Source organism: Ammodytes marinus, assembly GCF_949987685.1.
Source record: "Ammodytes marinus genome assembly, chromosome: 13".
In the NCBI taxonomy this organism is placed as follows: domain Eukaryota; kingdom Metazoa; phylum Chordata; class Actinopteri; order Uranoscopiformes; family Ammodytidae; genus Ammodytes; species Ammodytes marinus.
In genome coordinates, this window is record NC_137217.1 from 431,569 (window position 1) to 456,379 (window position 24,811).

Below are 24,811 nucleotides of genomic sequence, written 5' to 3' on the forward strand. Positions count from 1 at the left end.
AAATGGGTAGGGGAGGGGCCATTGAATGTGCAGGGGGTTCATGTACAGGGAAAAGTGAATGGTTGATGGTGGTGATTTTGTCAGCGAAAAACTGGAGGAATGAGTTGCAGAGATCTGGGGAGGAGTTGGAGAGGGTGCTGGTCCGGGGTTTGAGGAGGTTGCTCACTGTGGAGAAGAGGGTTCTGGGGTTTTGGCAGGGGTCAGAGAAGATGGCAGAGAGGTAGGCAGACTTGGCAGCGGTGAGGGCGTCTTTGTAGGCAGTGAGGTGGAGTTTGTAGGCTTGGTGGTGGACTGTGAGTGAAGTTTTTTTGGAGAGTCGTTCGAGTTGGCGGCCAGTCTGTTTCAATTTGCGGAGTGCAGGTGTGAACCAGGGGGAAGAAGTATTAAAGGAGACAGTTTTGGTTTTTAGGGGGGCCAGGGTGTTGAGGGAGGAAGACAGGATATAATTAAGGTGGTTTGTAAGCTCATCAGGTGAGCTGAGGGTTGAGTCCAGGGGGAGGGTGGAGGAGAGCAGGTCATAGAGATGGTGGGGATCAATGGATTTGAGGTTACGGAAGGTGATTTCTCTGAGGGGGCGGGGGCAGGGGGTGGGGGAGAGGATGGTGAACAGTATAAGTTTGTGATCAGAGAGGGGAAAGGGGCATGGGTGAAGGCTGAGTATAGGGAGATTGATGGAGCAGACAAGGTCGAGGATGTGTCCTTTGTCATGGGTTGGGAAGGTGACATGTTGGGTGAGATCGAAATTGTCCAGTACAATGGTGAGTTCAGATGAGAGCTTGGAGGTGGGGGAGTCCATGTGGATATTAATGTCACCGAGTAACAGCAAGCGTGGAGAGAGGGTTAATGCTAATGTGATGAGTTTGGTGAAGTCAGAAAGGAAGGAGGGATTAGGTTTGGGTGGCCTGTAGATGAGGATAACTGTCGTGGAGGAGGGGGCTTTAAAAGCAATGAATTCAAATGATGATACTGAGGGGAGGGTGAGTTCTCTGATCAAATAATTATGTTTGTGGATGACGGCGAGGCCACCGCCACGGCGGCAAGGGCGGGGTTTGGCGATGTAGCTGAAACCAGGGGGAGATGCTTGGTTGAGGGAGAAAAAGTCATTGGGTTGTTGCCAGGTTTCAGTAAGTAATAGGAGGTCCAGATTATTGTCGAGGATGAGTTCATGTATGGCGGGGGCTTTATTGTTGAGTGAGCGGGTGTTGAGGAGGGCAAAGTTGGCACAGCCAGAGGGTGATGGGATAGGGGCAGGCTGGAGAGGTCTGAGGTTAGCCAGGTTAGCTGTGCAGAGGGGCGGAGGGGAGGGGGGGAAACTGGGTGGAGGGGTGGTGGTGGTTGAGTATATAAATGATTGGCCATTTGGTGAAGTGATGTGTGGGTGAGGGGAAAGGACAGCAGTGAAATCCAGTCCATGTTTTCTGTCCTGCCTGGTGAGCTGCTGCCTGACAGAAGCGATGAATGGTCAAATAGCGGCCGCGGGTGAGTCCTGATGACGTGGCAGAGGTGCGACGGAGCTTGCAGGTAACCGGACGAATGGGATGGAGTTTCCGTGCTGGGTCAAAACAAACCCACGGCGGGAGCCTCTGTGGATGTAGCGGCGGCGGCGTAGGAGTCCAAGTTGTTGAATGACTGAGATGGATGATGGGATGAGGTGGTGGTTGAAAAGTCCAAACAGCTGTGCAGGTGAATAGGTGATCATGACGAACCAGGGGAAGAGTCTGACTGAGGGGAGACCATGCGGAGTGAGGAGGATGGATGCGACCAGATGTAGCCGACGGAGCAGCGATCGTTAGCCGCCACTCGGTAGCTGAGCGAGGGCGACCCGCTAGCAGTACACAACACAGTGCGATCAGAGAGACCAGGAGGCGGCTGAAGCGGGTGGGACCAACGATGATGGTCAGCAGGCACCCGGAGATTATCCGACTGCCCAGTGTTGGAGGACAGCGGCAGCAGGTGTAGTGGCGTGTGTGGCTATATGAGCAGTGGCGAGAAGCAGCGAACAATCAGCAGCAGCGGCCTCTGCCTACGGTTGGTACGTCCCCTTCAGTTGTCAACACACGAATGGTGTTATGAGATAAAAGTCCCCGTTCAATCATGAAGTAAGCTAGCATCCAATGAATCGTTGTTCCCACACAACACCCTTTTAGGTTATTGGGGTCTCTACCAGCACACACAAGCTTCAAAAAAACAAATGTGTCAGTTTCTTCAGGGATGCTTTTTTAGAAAAAAGGGGGATTTGAAGGTTTCTTCCAAAAAACACAGACTGGTGACGAAACCGGTCGGTTTTCATTACCATAAATACTCCCACGGGAAAGCTTACCAGAAACTCGGTAGTTGATTGGCAAATCAAGACGCCCCGTTGGTAACCACACACAGCTGAGCCTCCACTCGCTCATGCAACAACAGAGGAGAAGCAAGCTGCAGTGTTAGCTCATCCTCAAGCTACCATCACACCCCAGCCTCGAAGCAGACCGGGGCTGAATGGATTTACTTAATTTTTTGTTTGGCTATGCCCAGCAAAGGTTGGCAATCTAGTGTGATCTGCTGTTATAGCCTACTGGAGTGTGGAGGAGATTGTGCCTGGAAGACAGAGAGACACCATCTCTCCTCTGGAAATGTAAGTAGTCCTATTTAAAAACAAATCTGTTCGTTTATGAGTTCAATGTGTGTAATGTGCTTTAATGTATCCCTCCTATAATAACCAACGCCGACTGAAACGAGAGAATGTCTCTGGGTTAAGTAGTTAGCGTTAGCGCCCGTTAGCTTTTATGCTAACGGTTAGATCTGTGAGTCTGTCCATGACAGCCCCTGTGTGAAAACAGACGGTGAAACTGTATGGTGTGTTGGAAACTGAAGAGTATTTGTTTGTTGTTGACAGTGTGTAATTATGCAAGCAGTCGTGGTACATGCAGCAGTAGGCTTATTACATCTCCAGTGTCATATAATAGACAGGAATAGCCTACTGTAAGTTGCCTCTGCTGTTGTTTGTTTCCTGTCCATTATATTTCAAAAAGCACACAGTATCACTCAGAACTCGTTTCTTCTTGAGCAAGGGCTATACTGAACTTATTAGTGGCCCATCTTATTTAATAATGGAAGAAAAAATATATTTTCATTAGTTTGTAGCTTTGCCATAACTACAGATGTATCATGTATGTAGGCTACACATGATGTAACATTGAATGTGCCATGTTTTACAGCTATCTGGGTGACCTGACGGAGCGTTGACCCACAAGGACCGTCACACTATCTGTTCCATCAGAGGACTGTTCACTGGGTGGAACAGGTGGTCTTCTTCAGGGCCCACCAGCAACAACTGGACAGTTACATACAATATGGCTTTGCTTCTGTTTGAATTATGTACACTTTATATTTCCATTTCACTGGCTATGAATAAACTGCTTTATTTTTAAGTATGGTTTTGGTCATTTTAAAATGTAATGATACTGTTTCAAAGAAAAAATCTTCAGAGAGATAAAGGGTTGAATTAAAAAACGTATAAGTCAATGCATGTAGATCGGTCTGAAAACTAGTCCAACATCCTGACTATGAAAATGTGAGTTTCAAGTAATCCTTTACTACACGAAGCAAACAGTGACAGTAAGCAACACAATACATGTTTTAACAGTAAAACTTTATTATAAATGAGTGATCACAATACAAATGATACATTACCTACTAGATATTGAAAGGGTGTCCGATAATTTGCAGCTCTGACTGTAATTGTTTCTATATATTTTTTTTTTACAAAAGATAATGTCTTTCCAGTGGATCTTGACATGATACATTCCTTTCCTGCCACGTTACTGTACATTTACAGCATGGCTTCACAACCAAAGCTTTTTCACTCCACTGGGTTGTAGATCATTCCCCAGTTTAACCTGTAGAGACATACATATAACGTTGTATGTTACAAGTTTAGAGAGTTTATTCATAAATACTTAGCTCATATTCTGTTACTGACTGTGACATATTTAAACTGTATTTACCTGAGGATAATGTCAGGGAAACCAGAAATCTTGATGCAATTTTCACAGTTTTCAGCTCAGACTCCTGCCTGACCAGGTTCAGTTGTAAAGCTTTTGGTTTAGAAGTGATAAGTGTGCTGATATTTGCTGTAGAAATGAAGGTAAACATGGTAACATCGATCTCCATGCTGCATTGGCCAAAAGTAAACAAAACTGACAGCTGGGCGTGTGCCATGCCCATATAGGTAGGTATAGAGTAAATGAGCAGGGCGGTGCATGCACGCCCATGTAGATAGGAGGGGGGTAGATGTCAAAACCAAATTTTTTAGGGAGAGGCCAAAAAAGGCCTGAAAAGGCAATGAAGAAATGGGCATTGGTAGAAAACTAATGGGCTTTTTGTACAATAGACCATTAAAACCTTTTCTAGTAGACCTCGGAAATACACATTTAAACCCGAGTTTTTGCATAATATGTCCCCTTTAAGGCCCAAAAGGCGGCCATCTTGGAAAAAATGGCGGCCATTTTGGATTTTCAAGTGGCTCGCGTTTTTTCCACAAACCTTGGCCCAAGAGGGATGTGGATGAAAAGTTTGGCGCTTGTATCACAATTTGAACGATTTTTTCACTTATCTGCTGCACTAAATGTAGAACTGAAGGGTAAGATGGAACTTGTGGAACCCAGAGTTGATACCATTGAAACAGTAAACAAGAAATTGAGGGAATCGCTTCTGGATGTACAGTGTCGCTCTATGAGAGACAACATTGTGTTTACTGGGATACCAGAGGCTGAGGGTAAGGACTGTGAAATAGTCATTAGAGTTTATGTCAGACCAGCTTAACATGCCTAGTGAAACTGTTCAGGGTGTCACATTCTCCCGTGTGCATAGAGTGGGAAGACCCTCAAAGGACAGACCCCGTGCAATTGTGGCTCGTTTCGAACACTATCAGCAGAAGGAGCTTGTCAAGGGGAGGGGCAGAGAGCTGAGGAACACCTCCTTTGGCATGAATGACCAATTCCCTCCTGAGAGTAATTTTCCCCTATCATGAAAGAACATCGGAGCCATAACAGCCGCGTTGCACTTGTAGGCGACAAATCAATAATCAACTGATACTCCAGCTCATTTAAACATCTGCAGCTTGAGGAATAAAACACATGAACTCTCAGCGAAATTGATGGACAATGGAATTCATGTAATGGCTATAACTGAAACACATTTGGATAGTACATTTGATGATTCATTGATATCAAATGAGGGTTTTTCCATGTTCAGAAAAGATAGAAATAGATTTGGCAGGGGCTTGGCAATCTACGTGAAACATCATATACCAGTAAAACTAAGACCTTATTTGATGAATGACAACATTGAGGCATTGTGGTTACAGGTGCATTTACCCCATACTAGCCCAATACTGATTGGTTGTTGCTATAGACCACCCAACTCTAGAATAGAATATCTCAATGGAATCTGTGATATGTTTGACAGAGTTGCAGATGAAAATAGAGAAATGTACTGTCTTGGTGATATTAATGTGAACTGGTTTGAAGATGGCTGCTCTATGAAGAAAAGGTTGCTTGATATGACCAATACTTGTCATTTGAGTCAAATTGTTTCCATACCAACTAGGAATGCTCTGAACAGAGATGGAGCTCAATCATCCTCCTGTATAGATCATATTTATATAAATGTGCCTGACAGGTGTTCCAAGGTAATGCCATTGTTAGTTGGCTTCAGTGACCATGACCTGGTTGCTGTGTCCAGAAAGTCAAAGATTCCAAAAGCAAAGTCAAAGATAATCTGTGCTAGGTCTTATAAGAATTTCAGCGACAATGCTTTTTTAAAATATGTCAAGTATGCTCAATGGTCTAAAGCAGGGGTGTCCAAACTACGGCCCGCTTTTTATTGGCCCGCGGCCGATTTTAAAGATATAATGTAATATGGCCCTTTTTAATTTTTTTTTAATTTTTTTTTTTTTACTTTTTTTTTACCCACTAGTGCAGGGGTGTCAAAACTGATTGATTGGCCTTCGGCACATTTTAAAAATATAATGTAATATGGCCCTTTTTAGTTTTGAAATAATTTAAATGCATTCATTATATTACAAAGGAATATGTCCCATAAAAGAAAAAGAGCACCAAGCCCATACCAGAGGATGGTCTTCAGATTAAGCCTCTTAATTGTCCTCTCAAAGTGCACCAGATTCATGCATTTCACTTTAAAAAGTAAAAAAAATCTCCCGGGGGGGCATACCCCCGGAGCCCCCTAGCAGTGTCGGGACCTCGGCTGGCTATTACTTTCACCCAGCTGGACATTGGAGGCAATAGCAGAAAACACTGGGTGTCTGAAGGCATTCAACAATAGTCAATGATTTGGTCAGCCCTAACATTGGAGAGAGGCCCCCCAATCAAATTCTGCTTAGGGCCCCTTGGAAGCTTTGGCCGGCTCTGAGGGGAAGTGTGTCTGTTTAATTTGCAAGGAAAGTGTTGCCGTGAAGAAGGATTACAATTTACGAAGACACTATGAAACTAAACATCAGAGCAGCTACATGTCCTGATAAATGTGTTATTTTTGCCAAGTGGCCCGGCCCTTCGTAGATTTTTCTGTATATGGCCCTCAGTGGAAAAAGTTTGGACACCCCTGGTCTAAAGTCTGTGTTGAACCTGATGCTGAAAAATCGTTAAATATTTTTATGGATTTGTTCGTACCCATTGTAAATAAACATGCACCACTTAGGAAATTCACTGTTAAGCCTAATGGAGCTCCCTGGATTGATAATGAGTTAAATAACTTAATTAAACAAAGAAATGAGCTAAAAATATGTTTTATTGCCTCCGGTTCAGTTAATGATAAAATTGCATATTGTAAAATACGGAATCTAGTTACGAAAGTGAACAGAGAAAAAAAGAGAGAATTTTATTGGCAAAGGATTGATATAGCCCAACATGACAGTAAGAAATTATGGAAAGTGATGAATGATATTATGGGTCCGAGTACTAATGCTTCTGCATCCTTCATTGAAACTGATAATGGTGTATTTATTTCTAAGCTTAAGGATATGTCAAATTACCTAAATAAGTTTACTTACTTTTGTACAAATGTAAACAACAAATCATGTATGCTCATTGATGATCTCATAATGAGAGGCAAACAGTGTACTTTTGAGTTCAATGTAGTTGAAATCAAGGAGGTTGAAAAATGTTTACCATCCATTTCTAAAGACAACTCTGCTGGTAGAGATTGTATTGATGGTAAATTACTCAGAATAGCTGTTGATTTTATAGCTCTTCCTGTATGTCACATATTTAATTCCTGTCTATCTAATGGAACCTGCCCTAAAACCTGGAAAGAAGGAAAAATTATTCCCATACCAAAAGATACCAAATCTACATTCAGTGGTCCTAACTGTAGACCTATAACAATCCTACCTGTTTTGAGTACAATTTTAGAAAGGATGTATATAACCAAATCCATGATTATCTATCTATCTTCTTCTATCTATCTATCTATCTATAAAGCAAGAAACGTCTGTCTGTGTGTGTGTCTGTGGCTCGCATATCTCTCTGAGTTTTGGTCAGATCGGCATGAGCTTCCGGATATTGCTTAAACACAGCACGAAGGTGTGCATCCTTCATCCTTCATTTTGAAGTTGTAGAAGTTATCATATTTATATCATGCTGGCGAATAGTAGCTTAGGCTACGTGCGCACAGAGCCGACTAAACCCCGCCTCCCTCTGACGAGCGGGACACACACACACACACACAGCAGACCGACACAGCCTTACTTCCTCAACAACTCCTCACCTGCTCCACCTGTCCGCTTTAGTGGTAAAGACTGCACTTCACGCTATTTTCACTGTAATAATACAGCACGGTCTCGGATGCTTCCACAAAATGTTTTATATCCGTTTAAAATCTAAACTGAAAGCCCGAGGGCGACCGCGCGCACACAAGTCCGCTCCCACACACCGAGCGCGTGTGCGCGCACATGTGTCCCCCCCCCCCACAAACACACACACACTGCTGCCTGCTACTGACACGTTAACGTTAATTGACAGCACGGTCTCGGATGCAGACGCCCGCACGCGGACACAAGTCCCCCCCCCCCCCCCCCCCACACACACACACACAGCTGACTGCTACTGACACAGTAACGTTAATTGACAGTTATCCAAACTCTGTCTTATCTTTCAAATACCTAACAGTAGCCTAATGGTAATGGTTTTATACACAGTGCAGCCATTTACTATATAGGCAACTGATTGTAAGTTTGAGTGCATTGTGCAGTATGGATGGCAGTTTGCAAGGTACCATAATATCAGATTGTATAGGTAACACCTGTACAGCTCCATTCTTCTTTAGGATTTAACACTTAATTAATTAACACATTTTCTGTTTCATTTCACTTAACAAAACACATGGAATTAGTTTGTGGTTATCTTTACACAATACACTAAGGAATGTTGCCCTACTCTATAGCCAACTTCTACAAAGTAACTTACTGATAATAACCTTTAACAGTGTAAAATTAGCCATCACTGATAGCAGCCAAATGTACTGTCTAATATGTTTCTTTGTTTACCTGCTTCCTACGGGCACTGCACTAGTATGTCTAATGCACAACATGCCTACAGAGAGGGTCATTCCACCTGCACAGCCTTGGTAAAAATGACTGATTGGTTAAGGGGGATTGACAATTCATTGTTATCTGGTGCTGTCATGTTGGACTTCAGCGCTGCATTTGACCTAATTGACCATAAATTGTTGATTGAAAAACTCACGCATTATTGTTTTGGACCTATGGCAACCTCTTGGTTTGAAAATTATTTATCATTCAGAACTCAATGGGTTTTCTTGAATGGTACTCTGTCTAACAGCATTAAGATTGACTGTGGTGTACCTCAAGGAAGTTGTTTGGGTCCGCTCTTATTTTCAATTTTTACGAATGATATCCCGCTTGTTCTTCAAGAATCCACTATGGTTTTATACGCTGACGATTCTACACTGTACTATTCTGCATCTACATGCTGTGAACTTAAGTCCGTTCTGTCACAAGATCTGACAGCAGTGGCCAATTGGGTTACTGCAAATAGACTTGTTTTAAATCTATCAAAAACTGTCAGCATTGTCTTTGGATCACGGCATAATCTAGCCAGTCAGCCTATGCTTGAGCTCCAGATTTCTAGTCAGCCAGTCAAGCAGGAGAGTAAGTTAAAGCTTCTAGGACTTTCTCTTTGTAACACTCAGTCCTGGACTGATCATGTTAGGCAGATAGCTGCTAAGATGAGTAGGAGCATTGCTACGGTCCGGAAATGTGCCACCTACTTACCAGTTACTTTACGGACACAGGTTGTTCAAACATTAGTATTATGCCATCTCGACTATTGTTCTGTTATTTAGGCCTCTGCCTCTAAGACTGACTTAAACAAACTACAAACTGTACAAAACAGGGCTGCAAGACTTGCTCTTGATAGAGCTTAGAGATCAAATAGATCGGATCGGATGCATTCTGATCTCAAGTGGCCTAAAGCTCTTGATAGGTTATCCATTAGGTCCTTGATATTTATTAAGAATGTAATTTTCACTCATGTTCCTAGAGCTCTCTTTAATGAAATTGGTTTCTGCTCTGATGCTCATTCATACGGTTCTAGATCTGCAACAGCAGGACAAGTTGTGTTCCCACACTGTAGAAGGAATGCAATGAGGAGGACATCCTTCTATAGATCCATGTCTTTGTGGAATGTACTCCCTTCGCACATTCGTGAGGGAATTCAAGAGGCAAATTAGATCCTATTTTTATTTATGTTAAATTTTAACTCGGGACTCTGACTTGGCTTGGCGCTCTATGTATTGTGTTTTGGTGTTTGCACGCTCTGAGGCGCCCGGATGCCCATTTATTTGTTTGTTTGCAACTGTTATGTATTTGTAGTCTTGTCAATGTACTTTTACTGTATTTGAGTGAATATGATGATTTGTTGTTTGTGTGTTCAGATTTTAATTGGACCCCAGGAAGACTAGTCTGCGGCTTCTGCGTCAACTAATGGGGATCCACAATAAACAATACAATTATTGTAACAAGTGCTTTGGCATTAATATTTTCTTTACATTTGTTTCCAACTTAAAAAAAAACCCAAAAAGACAAAAATTTCAAATCGGATAACATTTTACACAAAACTCAAAAAATGTGCCGGGCAAAAGTGTTGGCACCCTGAACTTAATACTTGGTTGCACAACCTTTAGAAAAAATAACTGAAAACAATCGCTTCCTGTATCCATCAATACGTTTTCTACACCTCTCCACTGGAGTTTTGGACCATTCTTCCTTTGTCATCTGCTCCAGGTCGCTCAGGTTTGAAGGGTGCTTTCTCCGAACAGCTTTTCACAGATGTCCCCGCAGGTGTTTTATGGGATTCAGGTCTGGACTCATTGCTGGCCACTTCAGAACTCTCCAGCACTTTCTCTCAAACCATTTGTGTGCTTTTTAAAGTATGCTTTGTCCTCATGGAAGACCCATGGCCCATGACCACTGGGCCATACATTGCGCTCCAAAATTCCTTGATAGTCCTCTGATTTCATGCACACAGTCAATAAGTCCTGTGCCAGAGGCAGCAAAGCAACCCCAAAACATATTTGAACCTCCACCATGTTCGACTGTAGGGACTGTATTCTTCTCTTTGAAGGCCTTATTTCATTTTCTGTAAACACATTGATGTCGTTTACCAAAGAAATTGGTCCTGGGAAAGTTTTGTATGCGCTTCATTTAGTGGAGAATATCTCAACTGTTATAGACTAATATGACCCCAGTGAACAACGTGGGATGTGTGACAAAATCCCTATCCGGGGCGAAAGTCCTGAAAATGACCACAACAGGTTACACTAGTAGCACACTACGTGGTGAATGGGACTTTTTTTTCCTTTTATAGATATCCTCATACTTTTTTTTACCAGATTAATCTTCATATTTAAGAGAAATACTTTTTGTATTACACTGTCTAACAAATTTAATAAAATGTGCAAATGAGGCAATATCTCATTAAATATGCATAGCCTACATATAAACCCTTTAGTAAAGGTGCTGGATACGATTTGTATGCACTTCATTTAGCAAAGAATATCTCAACTGGTATAGAATAATATGACCCCATTGAACAACATGGGATGTGTGCCAAAATCTCTACCCGGGACGAAAGTCCTGAAAATGACCACAACAGGTTACACTACTGTAGTATCACACTACGTGGTGAATGGGATTTTTTGCCTTTATAGATATCCCCATACATTTCTACAAAATTAATCCTCATATTAAGAGAAATACTTTTTGTATTACACTTGGTCTAAAACATGTAATAAATTATGCAAATTAGGCAATATCTCATTCAATATGCGTGCATACAGTACATAACAGGTTGACTGTTTTTTAGCCATTTTCATTATATATCAAATCAGAATGTCTACAGTCTTCTATGACCTTATAATCATTGTCATTGTGAAAATTGTGATCCCCTCAGAAAATCTGTAACTTCAAGGGTTTATATGTACGCATATTTAATGAGATATTGGCTAATTTGCATATTGCGGGTGCAAGAGACTGTCACACTTGCACCCGCAGTCCGACGGCCCTGCACACATCCCACGTTGTTCACTGGGGTCATATTAGTCTATAACAGTTGAAATATTCTCCGCTAAATGAAGCTCGTATAAATCTTACCCAGGACCTAGTCTATTTGTTCATTGCAAACAAATGACATACTGTTAACATATTAATGCCAAAACATTTGTATTTGCAAACATGTTCTAGGAGAAGCAGGGCATTATCTGACAGAATTCAAGGGGTGCCAACACTTTTGTCCATGACTGTATAGCTGATCAGCCAATCACATGGCAGAAACTCATTGACATGGTCAAGACAACTTGTGGAAGTTCAAACCGAGCAACAGAATGGGGAAGAAAGGGGGTTTAAGTGACTTAAAACGTGGCATGGTTGATGGTGCCAGACGGGCTGGTGTGAGTATTTCAGGAACTGCTGATCTACTGGGATTTTCACGTACAACCATCTCTAGGGTTTACAGAGAATGGTCCAAAAAATATCCAGAGAGCGGCAGTCGTGTGGACGAAAATGCCTTGTTGTCAGAGGAGAATGGGCAGACTGTTTCGAGATGACAGAAAGGCAACAATAACTCATACCCGCTTGTTACAACATCACGTCCAACCTTGAAGCAGACGGACTACAGCAGCAGCAGACCCTACCGAGTGCCACTTGTGTCAGCTTAGGATAGGAAACTGAGGCTACAATCAGCACAGGCTCACCAAAATTGGACAGTAGAAGTTTGGAAAAATCTTGCCTGGTTTTAATAAATTGGCCGCTATAGTTAATGTTTTAAAACACAAATCTGAGTTATTTGAATGACAATCTGTTCTCATGAGAATTTAATGAGCGGTGCATATGTATGTTACACAGCCTCTGTCAGAACCACACAGTGCACAGATATTTTTTGGTGATCGTCCAAAAGTTGTTATCCTTTTGATTATCTATTATTTACTTAATAATTTTCTTTTGTTTCACTGAGTGTTTTTACTAGACAGGTGGTTTTTAATGTGAAACATTATTTCTGGTCAGAAAGATTACCAACAAGGTTATTCACAATTTTGGTTCTGGGTCCCAGCTGTATGTGATGTATGTGTTTCCCTTCAGGCTGTCTGGCTTGCTACAGAAGTAGAAGGCGGTGTACAGCTGAGTCATACAAGTCCAGATGGAGACCAGGGTTATCCTGGAGAAGTTCAGGTCTCTGTCTCCTATACCCTACAGGTAAACACTACTGGTTCATAATTTTAAAGCTGATCACCCTCACAGCCTCCTAAATATTATTATATTATTCAACCCAGGTTTGCTCTTTATTTATTTATTTATTCATTCATTCATTCATTCATTCATTCATTCATTCATTCATTCATTCATTCATTCATTCGGACAGTTCCACACAATACACAATTTTCTCTTTCACATATTCGTACATATTATTTTGTGTTGTCCGAAGGGTGACAGGAGAAGCCAAAGGTTTATCAGGTCCCGCCCCCATTTTCATCAGATTCAGATTCAGATACACAGTTACTGATACAGAAAAAAAAGGATAAGATCAGTTCTGCTCAGTTCAGTTTTTCTGTGACAATGCAGTGTGTGATGTGGCCTTTTCAATTTCTTATCTGGTAGTCTAAACACATCTGCAAAAGTATTCAAAAACAGACAAGTCTGTCTGCTGACCTCTATTAATCGTTATGATATTGACATTCACATTGTGCTCATCTTATTAGTAAGCACATTGTGCTCAGCAGTCTGTCTGTAATTTTCAATAATTTTTGAAACATATTTTTTTTTGAAATTGCGCAAACTGCAACTCCCTGTGACATCTTCATCAAGTTCATTCCACAGCTTATTACCCTTTACAGAAATCGAAAAGGATTTAAGTGTAGTCCGTATATTTTTCTCAGTGAATTTTCTTTTTCTTCTTAAATCATGTGAAACTCCTCTTTCTTCAAACATTACTTGTAAACTGTTAGGAAGGCTTTTTTTTTAAGCCTTGTAAATAATTTGTACGGTGTGGTAATTTACCACATCACGTAATTTGAGAATTCTACCTTCAATAAAGAAGTTATTAGTGTGTGCCCTGTAATTGGCTTGGTATATAATTCTTATTGCTTTTTTTTAAAGAATATCCAAGGGGTGCAATGTACCTTTGTAAGTGTTTCCCCACACCTCAGCACAGTAATGCAGATGTGGGGAAACCAAGCTCCTGTATAATGCAAGTAAAGCCTTTTGATTGAAAAAATGTTGTGCTTTCCAAAGTGTAGAAATACTCCTAGCTATTTTGCCCCTGAGATGGCTAACTTGTGGTTTCCAGCTTAACTTGTCATCAATTATTACCCCTAGGACTTTGTGTTGCTTGACCCTTTGAATTTCAATCCCATTTACCTGGATTTTCACGGAAACATCTTATGCTCTCCTACCAAACATCATAAATGTAGTTTTCTCTAAATTTAGTGATAACTTATTTTGGTTTAACCACACATGTAACTTAGTCAATTCAATGTTTACGATCTCAACCATATTATTCAGATCTTTCCCCGAATAGAAGATGTTCGTGTCATCAGCAAATAAAATTAACCTTAAGACCTTCAACACTTATATCATTTATGTAAAGCAGGAATAATTTCGGCCCCAAGATTGACCCCTGAGGGACCCCACAAACAATGTCGATGTGATCTCCCCTAATTTCACATATTGTTTCCTGTCATGTAAATAACTTCTGACCCAGTCCCGTGCTATACCTCTAATGCCATAATTCTCTAGTTTATTGAGAAGGATGTCGTGATTTATAGTGTCCAATGCTTTTTTGAGGTCTATAACAATTCCTATAGAGTACAATTTGTGATCTATAGCATTACTAATAATTTCTACCGATTCAGCCAGTGCAGTGGAATGATTCTTTCTAAAGCCAAATTGACTGTCATAAAGAAGTTGATGTTTACTAATGAATTCATCTAGTCTATTGTTGAATAACTTTTCCAGAATTTTAGAAAATTGTGGTTTGCTCTTAGCAGGGATGATCAAATTTGGTAAATTAATCGTTCTATTTAATGAGCCCCAGACCCCCTGTTTGGTGAACACAGGGCCCTGGAAACCAAACAATGTTGGGTACAACTAAGCAACCTTGGATTCAAATTTCTGAGATTTGACAAATGTTGAGTAAGTAATAAACAGTATTTGTCACAAATAAGGAGGACCTATCTAAGAATAAATTTGTCTTACACGTTCCAAATTTCATATCGACTTAACTGTTCATTGAATTCAGATATCTTTGTCACTTAATTACACAAAACAATTAACTACTTACAGTAAATAACAATTAATAATTTTTGCATACAAATAAATTCTTTGCAGATGCCAGCTCAGTAAGATTTTAATTGTGTGTTCAGGGGGAAACACTTACTGCTGAATACCAAGCAAGGTCTACCAAGACAACCCCCATCAACCTCACCAACCACTCCTACTTCAACCTGGCTGGACAGGTAAAGAAAAAATATAATCTGTATGATCATCTAGTATATCATTGCTGTACTTGCTGTAAAAAGAGCCTGTCGCACTAGGACATGAAGGCGTAAAAAGTGTCCATCTGACCTGAAGGGGCCAAAACGTATATTTAGCCTATGTTGTTGATTTTGTTTAATTTTGATAGGTTGCTGACACTCTCTTTTGATGATGTCCCTTCCGTTGTATTGACACATGGGTTTGGTTAATCTATAACCATGGGCACCGGGAACGGCGGGAGTGGTGGGAGTGGTGGACTAAGGGGCTAAGGGGCACTCTAATATTTTCTGTTTACAGTTATCTTCATCTTTGAGAAGAGTTAAGAGCGATATGTGCTTTCACGTCAAAGTCACCAAAAGTCACCAATAACACAAGAAAAGGTAGCTAGATTTGTCGCCAGTCGCTTTTTTGAAAAAAAGTCGCTCGAGGGGTCTGAATAGCCGCTAAATATAGCGACAAAATCGATAAGTTGGCAACACTGGACAGAGAGAGAGACCCAGACGGAGAGAGAGAGAGTATGAGTAGATAAATGTAGATCGGTACAAAATTCAAATGATAGTTGATGGATTGTAAGCTAGCCAATTGCTAAATGCTTCACATACAGGAATTGGATGAGACAGAAAGACACTGTTATTGGCGCGGACCCAGATATTTTATAGAATTGTGTGACTTGTGAAAACAAGATCTAAGGCAACTTTCAATTTGCGCGGGGTTGACAGATATTCCTAACTCCTTTCATATACATATTAGCATTCAGTTTACCCCCCAAATAACATAGTTACAAGGATTTAGTGAATTTGGGTTGCCAGGGCCTTTAAATTAGTAGATAAGATCAATCCGGTATTCAGAATATTCTTATTTTTTTTTGTTGCAAAAGTGGCTTAAACTGCAATATACAGTGGGTACAGAAAGTATTCAGAAGTATTTTCACTTTTTGTTCATTTGCAGCCATTTGCTAAAATCATTTAAGTTGATTTTTTTTCTTCATCAATGTTCACACAGCACCCAATTTTGACAGAAAAACACAGACTTGTAGAAATGTTTGCAAATTTATTAAAAAACTAAAACTGAAATATCTGAATAATATAGTATTCAGACCCAGCTGTGACCATTGTATATACTATAAAGCCATCAACCACCGCAACAACAAGAAGCAATCTGCTGCAAAAGGCCCAATCATGGGAAATGAAGGGTTAGACTGCAATTCCCCCCGGTTGTCCAGACAACCCTGAGGCCAGACGCGGTACTGTGGTCTGAAGAGGCAAAGAAGATCATCCTCATTGAACTTACAGTCCCTTGGGAAGAGGGTTGTGATCAGGCGTTTGAGAGAAAGAGCAGCAAATACCAGGATCTCGTGCATGACTGCAGGGAGAAAGGATGGCAGGCATGGCCATTCGAGGTCGGCTGTAGAGGATTCCCTGCCCAGTCAGTGTGGAGGATGCTCACAGCAATTGGGGTGACGGGGAGGGAGAGAAAGACGGCAGCTCGCAGGTTGGGGGAGGCAGCAGAAAGAGCCTCTTGCTGGTTGTGGAGCAGGAGGGAGGAGTTTGGCTGGAGGAGTTGATGGGCAGTGATTTGGCCACCACTGCCGACCCACCATCGGGAGGGTGTTGCGGTTCAGGGTCGAAACACCCAATGATCGATGGAGACCGCCTGACGACATCAACACCTTCTGGCCAAGGCCACATTCACCAAAAGTGAATGAAGGAGAAGCATCTTTGGATGTAATTGTAATCAGGCGCTGTGCATTTCTTCTGATAATCCTTGAAATGGTTCTACACCTTTATTGGAGTCCAGCTGTGTTTAATAAAATTGATTGGACTTGATTAGGAAAGGCAAACACCTGTCTTACATAATTTCTAATATTCTTTTAATAAAATAATGAAATACCATATGAGAAGGAACATTTTTAACATTTGAAGAGAACGGTTTTTCTAAAGTTTTTTTTTTTTTTTTTTTTGTGAAATTGAGCTTTAAATTAATTCCGAGTGGGAACAAAAAAGTATTTAAGTGTTGAATGTACTTGCTTTAAAATGTATAAACTTTGTTTTTGGCCTGTGTAGCGTCACCAAATAAGCCTAAAAGCCGTGTTTCCTCCAAAAGTCCCAGGAACTTAAGGTTCCAGGAACTTCTCTATCAGGGACTTAAAGGATCCTGTTGCCCATTGTTGTCTGTGTTTCCACCACGGCCTGAAGTCCCGGGGAGGTTATTCATATCAGGCCGATGAATTATGGGAAAGCAGTAAAAGTAGCTGCACTGCAATCTGCACTGAATGTCATTTTATGATGGTCTACATTTGATTAATCAAGTCTTCCCAATTGTATACAATCAGGGGATGAAAACAATAGATCAATCAGGGGATCAAAACGATATTTCTCTATTTTAGCAGAGAACCGTGGCTGTCCTCCAAAGGTTCCTATGGTGGAAACGCGGCTTAAGCAGCCTTCATTGGAAAGTAGTCGCTACATGAGCTTTTTTTGTTTCTTTGCTGAGTTTGCCGGTGTATGCCTATGTGTAGGGTGCGGCAGACATCTACGATCATCAAGTGTCCATCAGTGGTGATTCCTACCTTCCCGTGGATGACACATCTATTCCTACAGGTAAAAGAATCTCATCACACATGTTCACAACAAAAATAAAACCATAGTTGGAAGGGGGAGGAGATTCATTTTGTATTAAGTACAGTGGCATCAAAAAGTATCTATTCACATATTGGGGAGAGTGGCCTAAGTTGTGCATTTTGGAAGTTGTGCCACCCCTTGTTTCTAGAAAACCGTGGAAGAAATTGGAAATGTGACCACATATTTAAGAAGAGCCATCCATTTGACTCATCCTGTAAAGAAGGGAGAAACATGGAATAAGATATAAGCACATTTAAGCTCAAAAAACTGTGTTTTGCCTTTCAAAGTAAAATTTCCATGATCAAGGTTTTTTGATTATTGTGTCTGAACAATTATAGACTAAACATTTGACACATGTTTAAGTGCTTTGGTATGCTACATTTTGAGTCTATACAGTTAGCACGATGTCAGCCCTAAACTGCTGCATCATGCTTATTATCCAAATTTCTGGTATTGGGGTGAATTGTGCCAAAGGGCCTAGGTGAGTTATAAGTAAGTAAGTAAGTAAGTAAAATGTATTTATAAAAGCACATTTATGACAGTTTGCACTGTCCAAAGTGCTGTACATAGTGCATTCAGTAGGTAAACAATGAAGGTAAAATAACAATAACCAAAATAAAAGACGTAAAGCCCATACATCCACATAAACACAGATAGTAGTGCAGAGGTAAGATAGTTAATGGGGAGGAAACACCAGGGTGTACATATGGGTTTTGAGCCTTGATTTAAAGGCAGAAATGTAGGGGAATCACATTTGTCAGGTGGCAGTTGGTTCCACAAGCACAGAGCAACTAGTGCAAAGTACATTTCTGAGAGTTGTGCCAGTGGCATGGCTGTATACGCTGGTCACCAAAAGAAAGTGATTGTCTACAGTAGCTCAGAAGAGAGTGACATCTCAATTCCACATAACGACACCACTGATGAGAGTTCAGATGGCCAGAAAGATGATGATGGTGACTTTGTCATTGTGAGCTTTGCAGGTAAAACCATTAGATCTGCTAGGCCTTGTTTAAGAAAATTGTGCTTCAATCTTTGTCAACTATTTACTTTATTTACTTTAAATACACCTTAAATAAGTGATTGTCTAATGGATTTATCTTGTATTACAGTTTATGAGATATATATCAATGGCACAATTCACCCCATGGTATTCTCTCCAACCGCACAACTTACACCACACCGGGGGCAAGTTGTGCATCAAGACAACTTTTTTTCCGAAAGCTATATTTCTTCAACAGTTTATTCCAGATTCAAAGTTTTTATTGCCAGGGATGCACTAGGCCCGGTTCCAGAACAGAATGCCTTAGATTACAGGGGGTGCACCAGTACTACACTAAAACCAGCTACCCAGCTTCAGTTCAGACTTCGCTTTTTACACAGGCCTTTCTACCAGTAGATAGTCAAGCACTTCTGGGCAGTGGCGGAGCCAGAACATTTTCATTGGGGTGGCCAGGATGGGGCCAGTGATAATTTTTGGGTGGCAAGCACAAGGGCTTAGGTTTCGCTTCAACATAAGTGGAGGTCTGGGGGTACTCCCCCAGAAAAGAATGTGCTTCGAACACACCATTTTGTGCATTCGGGTGAATTTTTATGTATTTATTTATGCCTTCTGTATTTAATTATTTATGGCGGACATATCTAAATTTCTGTTAAAGGAAAAGACAACAGGCTCCCAGTGACATTAATATAATGTTATAAAAAGCAGTAAGGCTCTCAGGCATTCTGTATTGCTTTCAAATATTTACTGTATTGTTCAAAACAATTTTTTTAGGACTCACTATTCATGACACAGCAGCAGTGTTAACTATTATGACACTTTACATTTTTAAATCATAGGGGAATATGTATTAACAATTAGGATATATCAATGTTTCAACATCCTGAACTGTTATTTTTACCTCTTTTGGGGAGAATAGGGTTTCTTACTTTTTGAGAAAAAATGTAGGCTCTCTTCTGATTAGGCTCTCTTCTCCCCTGTGCCCCCTCCCTCCGCCACCCTCCCACCATATCTACGCCTATGGGCAAACATGAGTCTGTGAGTTGCTGAAAAAAACTGCACCACAGCTGCCACCGAAATGTTCAATTTGCATCAAAGCCCTAATGATCATAAAAACAAGAGGCTTTATTTAAACGATATCCATGTTTAAGTGGTGATTGTATTTTTTTTGGCTGTAGACTGAAACTAACGGAGGGCAGCGGCTCACTCTATTTTCTCTCGTCGCGCTGTCAGTTTGCCGACATTGCTCTGTGTTTTCATGCTCGTGAAATGCAATCCGATCGCGGAAGCCTCCCCTGAACAACGTTAGCGGACATGATATCCCCGGCGGCCGGTTAAGCCACAGAGCTTTTCTCACCGGCAAGGTGATGACACCGTTACCCACAGTCACAGTCTCACCCCATGTTTCACCGGGTGAATCACTGCTTTGCTCGCGCAAGGCTTTTGTGTTTCGGTTTAACATCAGTCTTGGGCGAGCGAGTGTTTTAACTTTATGCTGAATAACCATTGCACTGCAATCGCTGAAAGCGAAATAGTTCAGGCGGGGGCGGGAGGGGCAGAGCGGAGTGCACTAGTAGAGATGGGTTCGCTTAGCCACAGCTGCCAGTCGAATAATGATAACGTTCTTATCGGTTTAGTGAACAAAATAAATACAGAAAACAGCGGTATTTAATGGAAATGGTCAAAGGTTAATTACAATTTGTTTTGTGAGCAAGTATTTTATTATTTTTATCATATTTATAAAAAAAAAATCACTCCCTCCTTTTTTTCATTTGAGGGTGCAACATTTTTTTTGAGGGTGCAATGCATGCTCATGCACCCCTGTAGAACCGGGCCTGGGATGCACAACACCCTGAAATATATGTACATATTTGAGTTGGAGACTTTACTGTCAAGGCCTTACTTTAAAGTCACTTTGAGTGAAAAGTTGCACAACTTAGGCCACTGTCCCCTACTGTACAAAAAAAGTCACACTCAAAAATCTTGTTGGACCATCGTTAGCTTTGATTTTGGCACATATTGGCCGTGACACATTTTGATCAGCTTTATTTGGCAAATTAGGAGGTTGCTTTCTAAATAGGCTACTCGGTGAGGAAGATAACAAGTGACTGCATGTTCTGATGACTATAAAATAAGAATAAACATTCACTAATAACATAACCATGCCTATTGAGCAGTAGCCTAGTGGGCCTATTAGATCTGCTTACTAAATAAAATAATTCAAAGTTAGAATCAATGAGCTCAGCTGATCCATATGTAGTTGCGCCAACAGCAGCTGAAGGGAAATGGTTCAGAACAGAAGGAATGGATGAAGAAAAGTATTGGGGGCACGCAAAGCATATGCCGAGAGCACCCAGTGGGAAAAAAAAATCTCTCGTAACTCTAGGGGGGCTCGTAGGATGCCCCTTTAATATCCAATCATGATAATATAACCTGTTTCCAGTTAACATGTATATGTTCCAAACAGGTGATTTTTGATCACTCTACAGTTTTCCCGGTCTTTTGTTTCACCTGTTCCAACTTTTTTGAAATGTGTCAAATTCATTATATGCATATATTTATGAAAAACAATGACATAGATAAGGTAAAACATTAAATATATTGCATTTGTATGGTTTTTAACTTGGATACATGTCAAAAAGGATTAACAAGACTTCCGGCTCAGGGAAACATGGCATAGGTCGCATAGCAGTGAGCTTCTGCAGTTTATTTTTTGTTGCATTATTAGGCACTTTTTTCTCCCCCTCCCTACGATCCAGCAGTTTTATTTCACACATTTGACCCCTCGTCTATCATTACCAAGGCAAACAAAGGAGGAAATACCATACAGCCTCACCTGCGGCCTATGAACCGAGGCGCCTCCTAGCCCTCTCGTGAATCCCCACCTCCGCTTCAATCTACAAATCTCCGTAAAGATGTTGCGGCAATATTTAAAGCAGAACTCCAGGCAGCCTTGGGGGAGAACCTCTCCTCAATTAAGACTGAGCTGCTCGCTTTCAAAATTTAACTATCTTCCATAGGGATGTCCATGGTTAACTGGTTAACCGTTAACCGTTAAGAAGAAATTTAACCTGTTAAACGGTTAAAAAAATTAAATCATCTTACTTTCTCTGAAATCCGGACTCTTATTTTGATATCGCTAAACCGGATGTAAGAATGCCAACTGTCGGTAAAGAATGAAACGAGTAGTGTAGGCTACGCTCAACTTTATAATAGGTCCATGGTACGCTCCCAGAAAGATAGCCAGTCACAACTTATGGTCACAACACTCCCGTGTCATATGTTTGTATAATTTAATTAACAGCGTGGGCTCCCGCTAGCTTAACATAGCGCTAGCATTAGCCTTCTTGTGGCTGTCCTGCATCTATCACCGTCTCAGTGAGTGTGTGAGGGAATGACAGACAGCCAGGCAGTGAGTGCCCGCCCCCTGCACAGACACAGAGGTCTGCTATGCTTGTGTGCCAGGATCAATAGCGAAAATCTGTCATAAAGAAAAGCGTTAAATATCGTTATGCTGTACTGATAACATCGGAGTTTATCAATACTACGGTCTTTCAAAATGTTGCCCCATGCTCAGCACTACTTAGCACCGGGTTTCGGTAGGCTACTCATACCTAAGCCTGTGTGTGTGTGTAAATGTCCCTTTTCAGTCACTTATTTCACTTTCTGCTCCTACATTCGCATACTAGACCTCTTCTCACAACAGACAAGGTGCCGTGTGAATGTCCCTGGTCCCTGAATTGTTTTTAAAATAATATGCCGGTCCTTGGAACAAAAAAAGCTCGGGAGCCCTGCTATAATGCTTCATGTATTTCACTATAAATAGGCTACATTAAATCTTAACGGTTAACCGGTTAATAACCGTTAATTCTGGTGGTTAACCGGTTAAAGAAAAAAATCTATATTCAAGATTCAAGATTCAAGATTACTTTATTTTGTCCCGAAGGAGATTTGTCTTAGACGTACAGACTGCTGCATAACACATAACACAACAAGACAGTAGAAAAATAGAATACTATATAGAAAAATACAGTGCCTAGCACACAAGTGCTGACAGTGCAATGATAAAGTGCATACATACATACAGACATACATACATACATACATACATACAGATCTACAAATGGCATTCTACTAACGGCCTGAGTTCAACAGAGTAACGGCCATCCCTAATCTTCCAACATATCTGCTGTGCGTCAAGACGTTGCCAGCCTGAAAGGTACTGTAGTTGAAATGGAGCAGTCTGTCTGATGACATCCTGACCCTTCAAACCAAAGTATCAAGATCGCGCTGCCAGATCATCCGGATCATCGGTGTCCCGGAGGACGACCAGGCCTCGGCGTTGGCCGCTAATGTTTCCAAACTGCTGATGGAGGCCTTATCGCTCGGGAAGGAGCTGCTGGTCGAACTACCAGGTGACCGTACCCGTGCCATTGTGGCAAGGCTTCCACACATTTCCAACAACGTCAGATTATAATTTAATCTTCCGGGGTGAATTGTTATGGGAAAGAGATGTGTGTAATGATTTGCTAAATTCAGAACATGATTTTATCTAACAAAATATGTAAGGGATAATGTATAGCGAACGGGTCACTTGCTAGAAATAAAGACCGACAAGCAGGAGCCCAACGCGCACCGGAGGGCTCTTGTTCAGCTTGAAGGTCTTTATTTCTAGCAAGTGACCTGTTCGCTATACATTATCCCGCTTATTACATGGCTACTAAAATAAATTTTAAAAATAAAGCGATTAATTGAAGCAACATGTTGTTTTAACAGCCAAAAACAGTCCGCTACACGGACGGAACTCACTCAGTAGCAACGGTAACTATGTCAAGCTGCGGCCAAACTAGAAGTACAAACCCCCTAGGTTCTTATGTAATGAAAACATGGTTTAATACACCAGTAAATAGGAACGACCAAGGATACGACCTAGTAACGAGAGAATGAGAGAATAGTCTGCTCGCACGGCTAGACTGTCTGCTTCAGCTGACTGAAGGCTCCGGCTCAGCTGTTAGCTACAGAGCTACTGTTTTGCTAACACAACTCAAGACTCGCACACTGTACAAACAGTAAATGTATGGGCCAATATGTTTAACAACTGCTCTATCTAGCTAACAAAGCATTATCCCCCAAAATCAATAACACAATTCTCGGAGAAAATGACTGCCGAACATTGACATTGCTGGCTGCAGCATGAAGTTACTGTAGCCTATAGGCCAGGGGTGGCCACTGTTTTTCAGCTTGTGAGCTACTTTTAAAATGACCAAGTCAAAGTGAGCTACCACCTACTATTAGGGGTCAAAAGTCACAGTTCGGTACGTACCTCGGTTTTTAAGTCACAGTTCTGTTCTGTACGGTACGGTTCTCAGTTAAGAGGAAACATGTCTGCAGAATTGCCACGCTAGTGCCTCCAATGTCCTGCTGGAGGAAAATAGTAGCCAGCAGAGAACCAGACCCTCCTAGAGGGGTCCGGGGGCATGCCCCCCCCGTGAGATTTTTTTTCACCTTTTTAAAGTGAAATGCATGAATCTGGTGCACTTTGAGAGGAAAATTAAGAGGCTAAATATGAGGAATTTTGTGTGAACAAATAATTTGGAGACACTGGGTCTGATGAATTAGAAGCAATTGAAGAAAGACACATGGATTTTCCATAAAAATATTAATTACAAATAAAAACAATGTATGCAGGGTCCTCTGGGTTGGGCTTGGAGCTCTTTTTCTTTAACGAGACCTATTTCTCTGTAATATACTGAATGCATTTAAATGCAGTGAGAGGAACGAAGCAGAAGAACTCTTGTCCAGCTATGCCGTGATCTTAATATAAAAAACACAAACTCACATATTCATCCGCGCCCCCCCTGCCATAACCAAACTGTGTATAACCAAAACTGGCTTAAGCAATTCTAATTTAAAAGAGCAATAAATATACACAAATGCATAGGTTTATCTTAAAGGCAGACTTATAGAGTCATAAAAAAAAAATCCTTCTCAATGATCACTTCTGCCCCACTAGAATATGTGGTGGTGTGTTTGTCTGCAGTCTTCCTCTCTCTGGCTGTATTTTACATAGTAGAATTTGTCACAGTGCAGAAGCCTCTCCACTTCCTTGACTTGGATTAGCTTTGGTTAGCTCACTGGCTAACAAAC

At 41.2% G+C, this 24,811-nt stretch overlaps 1 protein-coding gene across 1 annotated transcript in view; it reads left to right on the top strand.

The window, feature by feature from the left end:
* Positions 1-24,811, top strand: part of galm (galactose mutarotase) — a 142,695-nt gene that overhangs the window by 53,420 nt on the left and 64,464 nt on the right. The window contains exons 4-6 of the mRNA XM_080039125.1: positions 12,656-12,769; positions 14,935-15,027; positions 17,565-17,646. Of these exons, the coding sequence (XP_079895251.1) occupies positions 12,656-12,769; positions 14,935-15,027; positions 17,565-17,646 (289 nt within the window). The remainder of the gene's footprint in view (positions 1-12,655; positions 12,770-14,934; positions 15,028-17,564; positions 17,647-24,811) is intronic.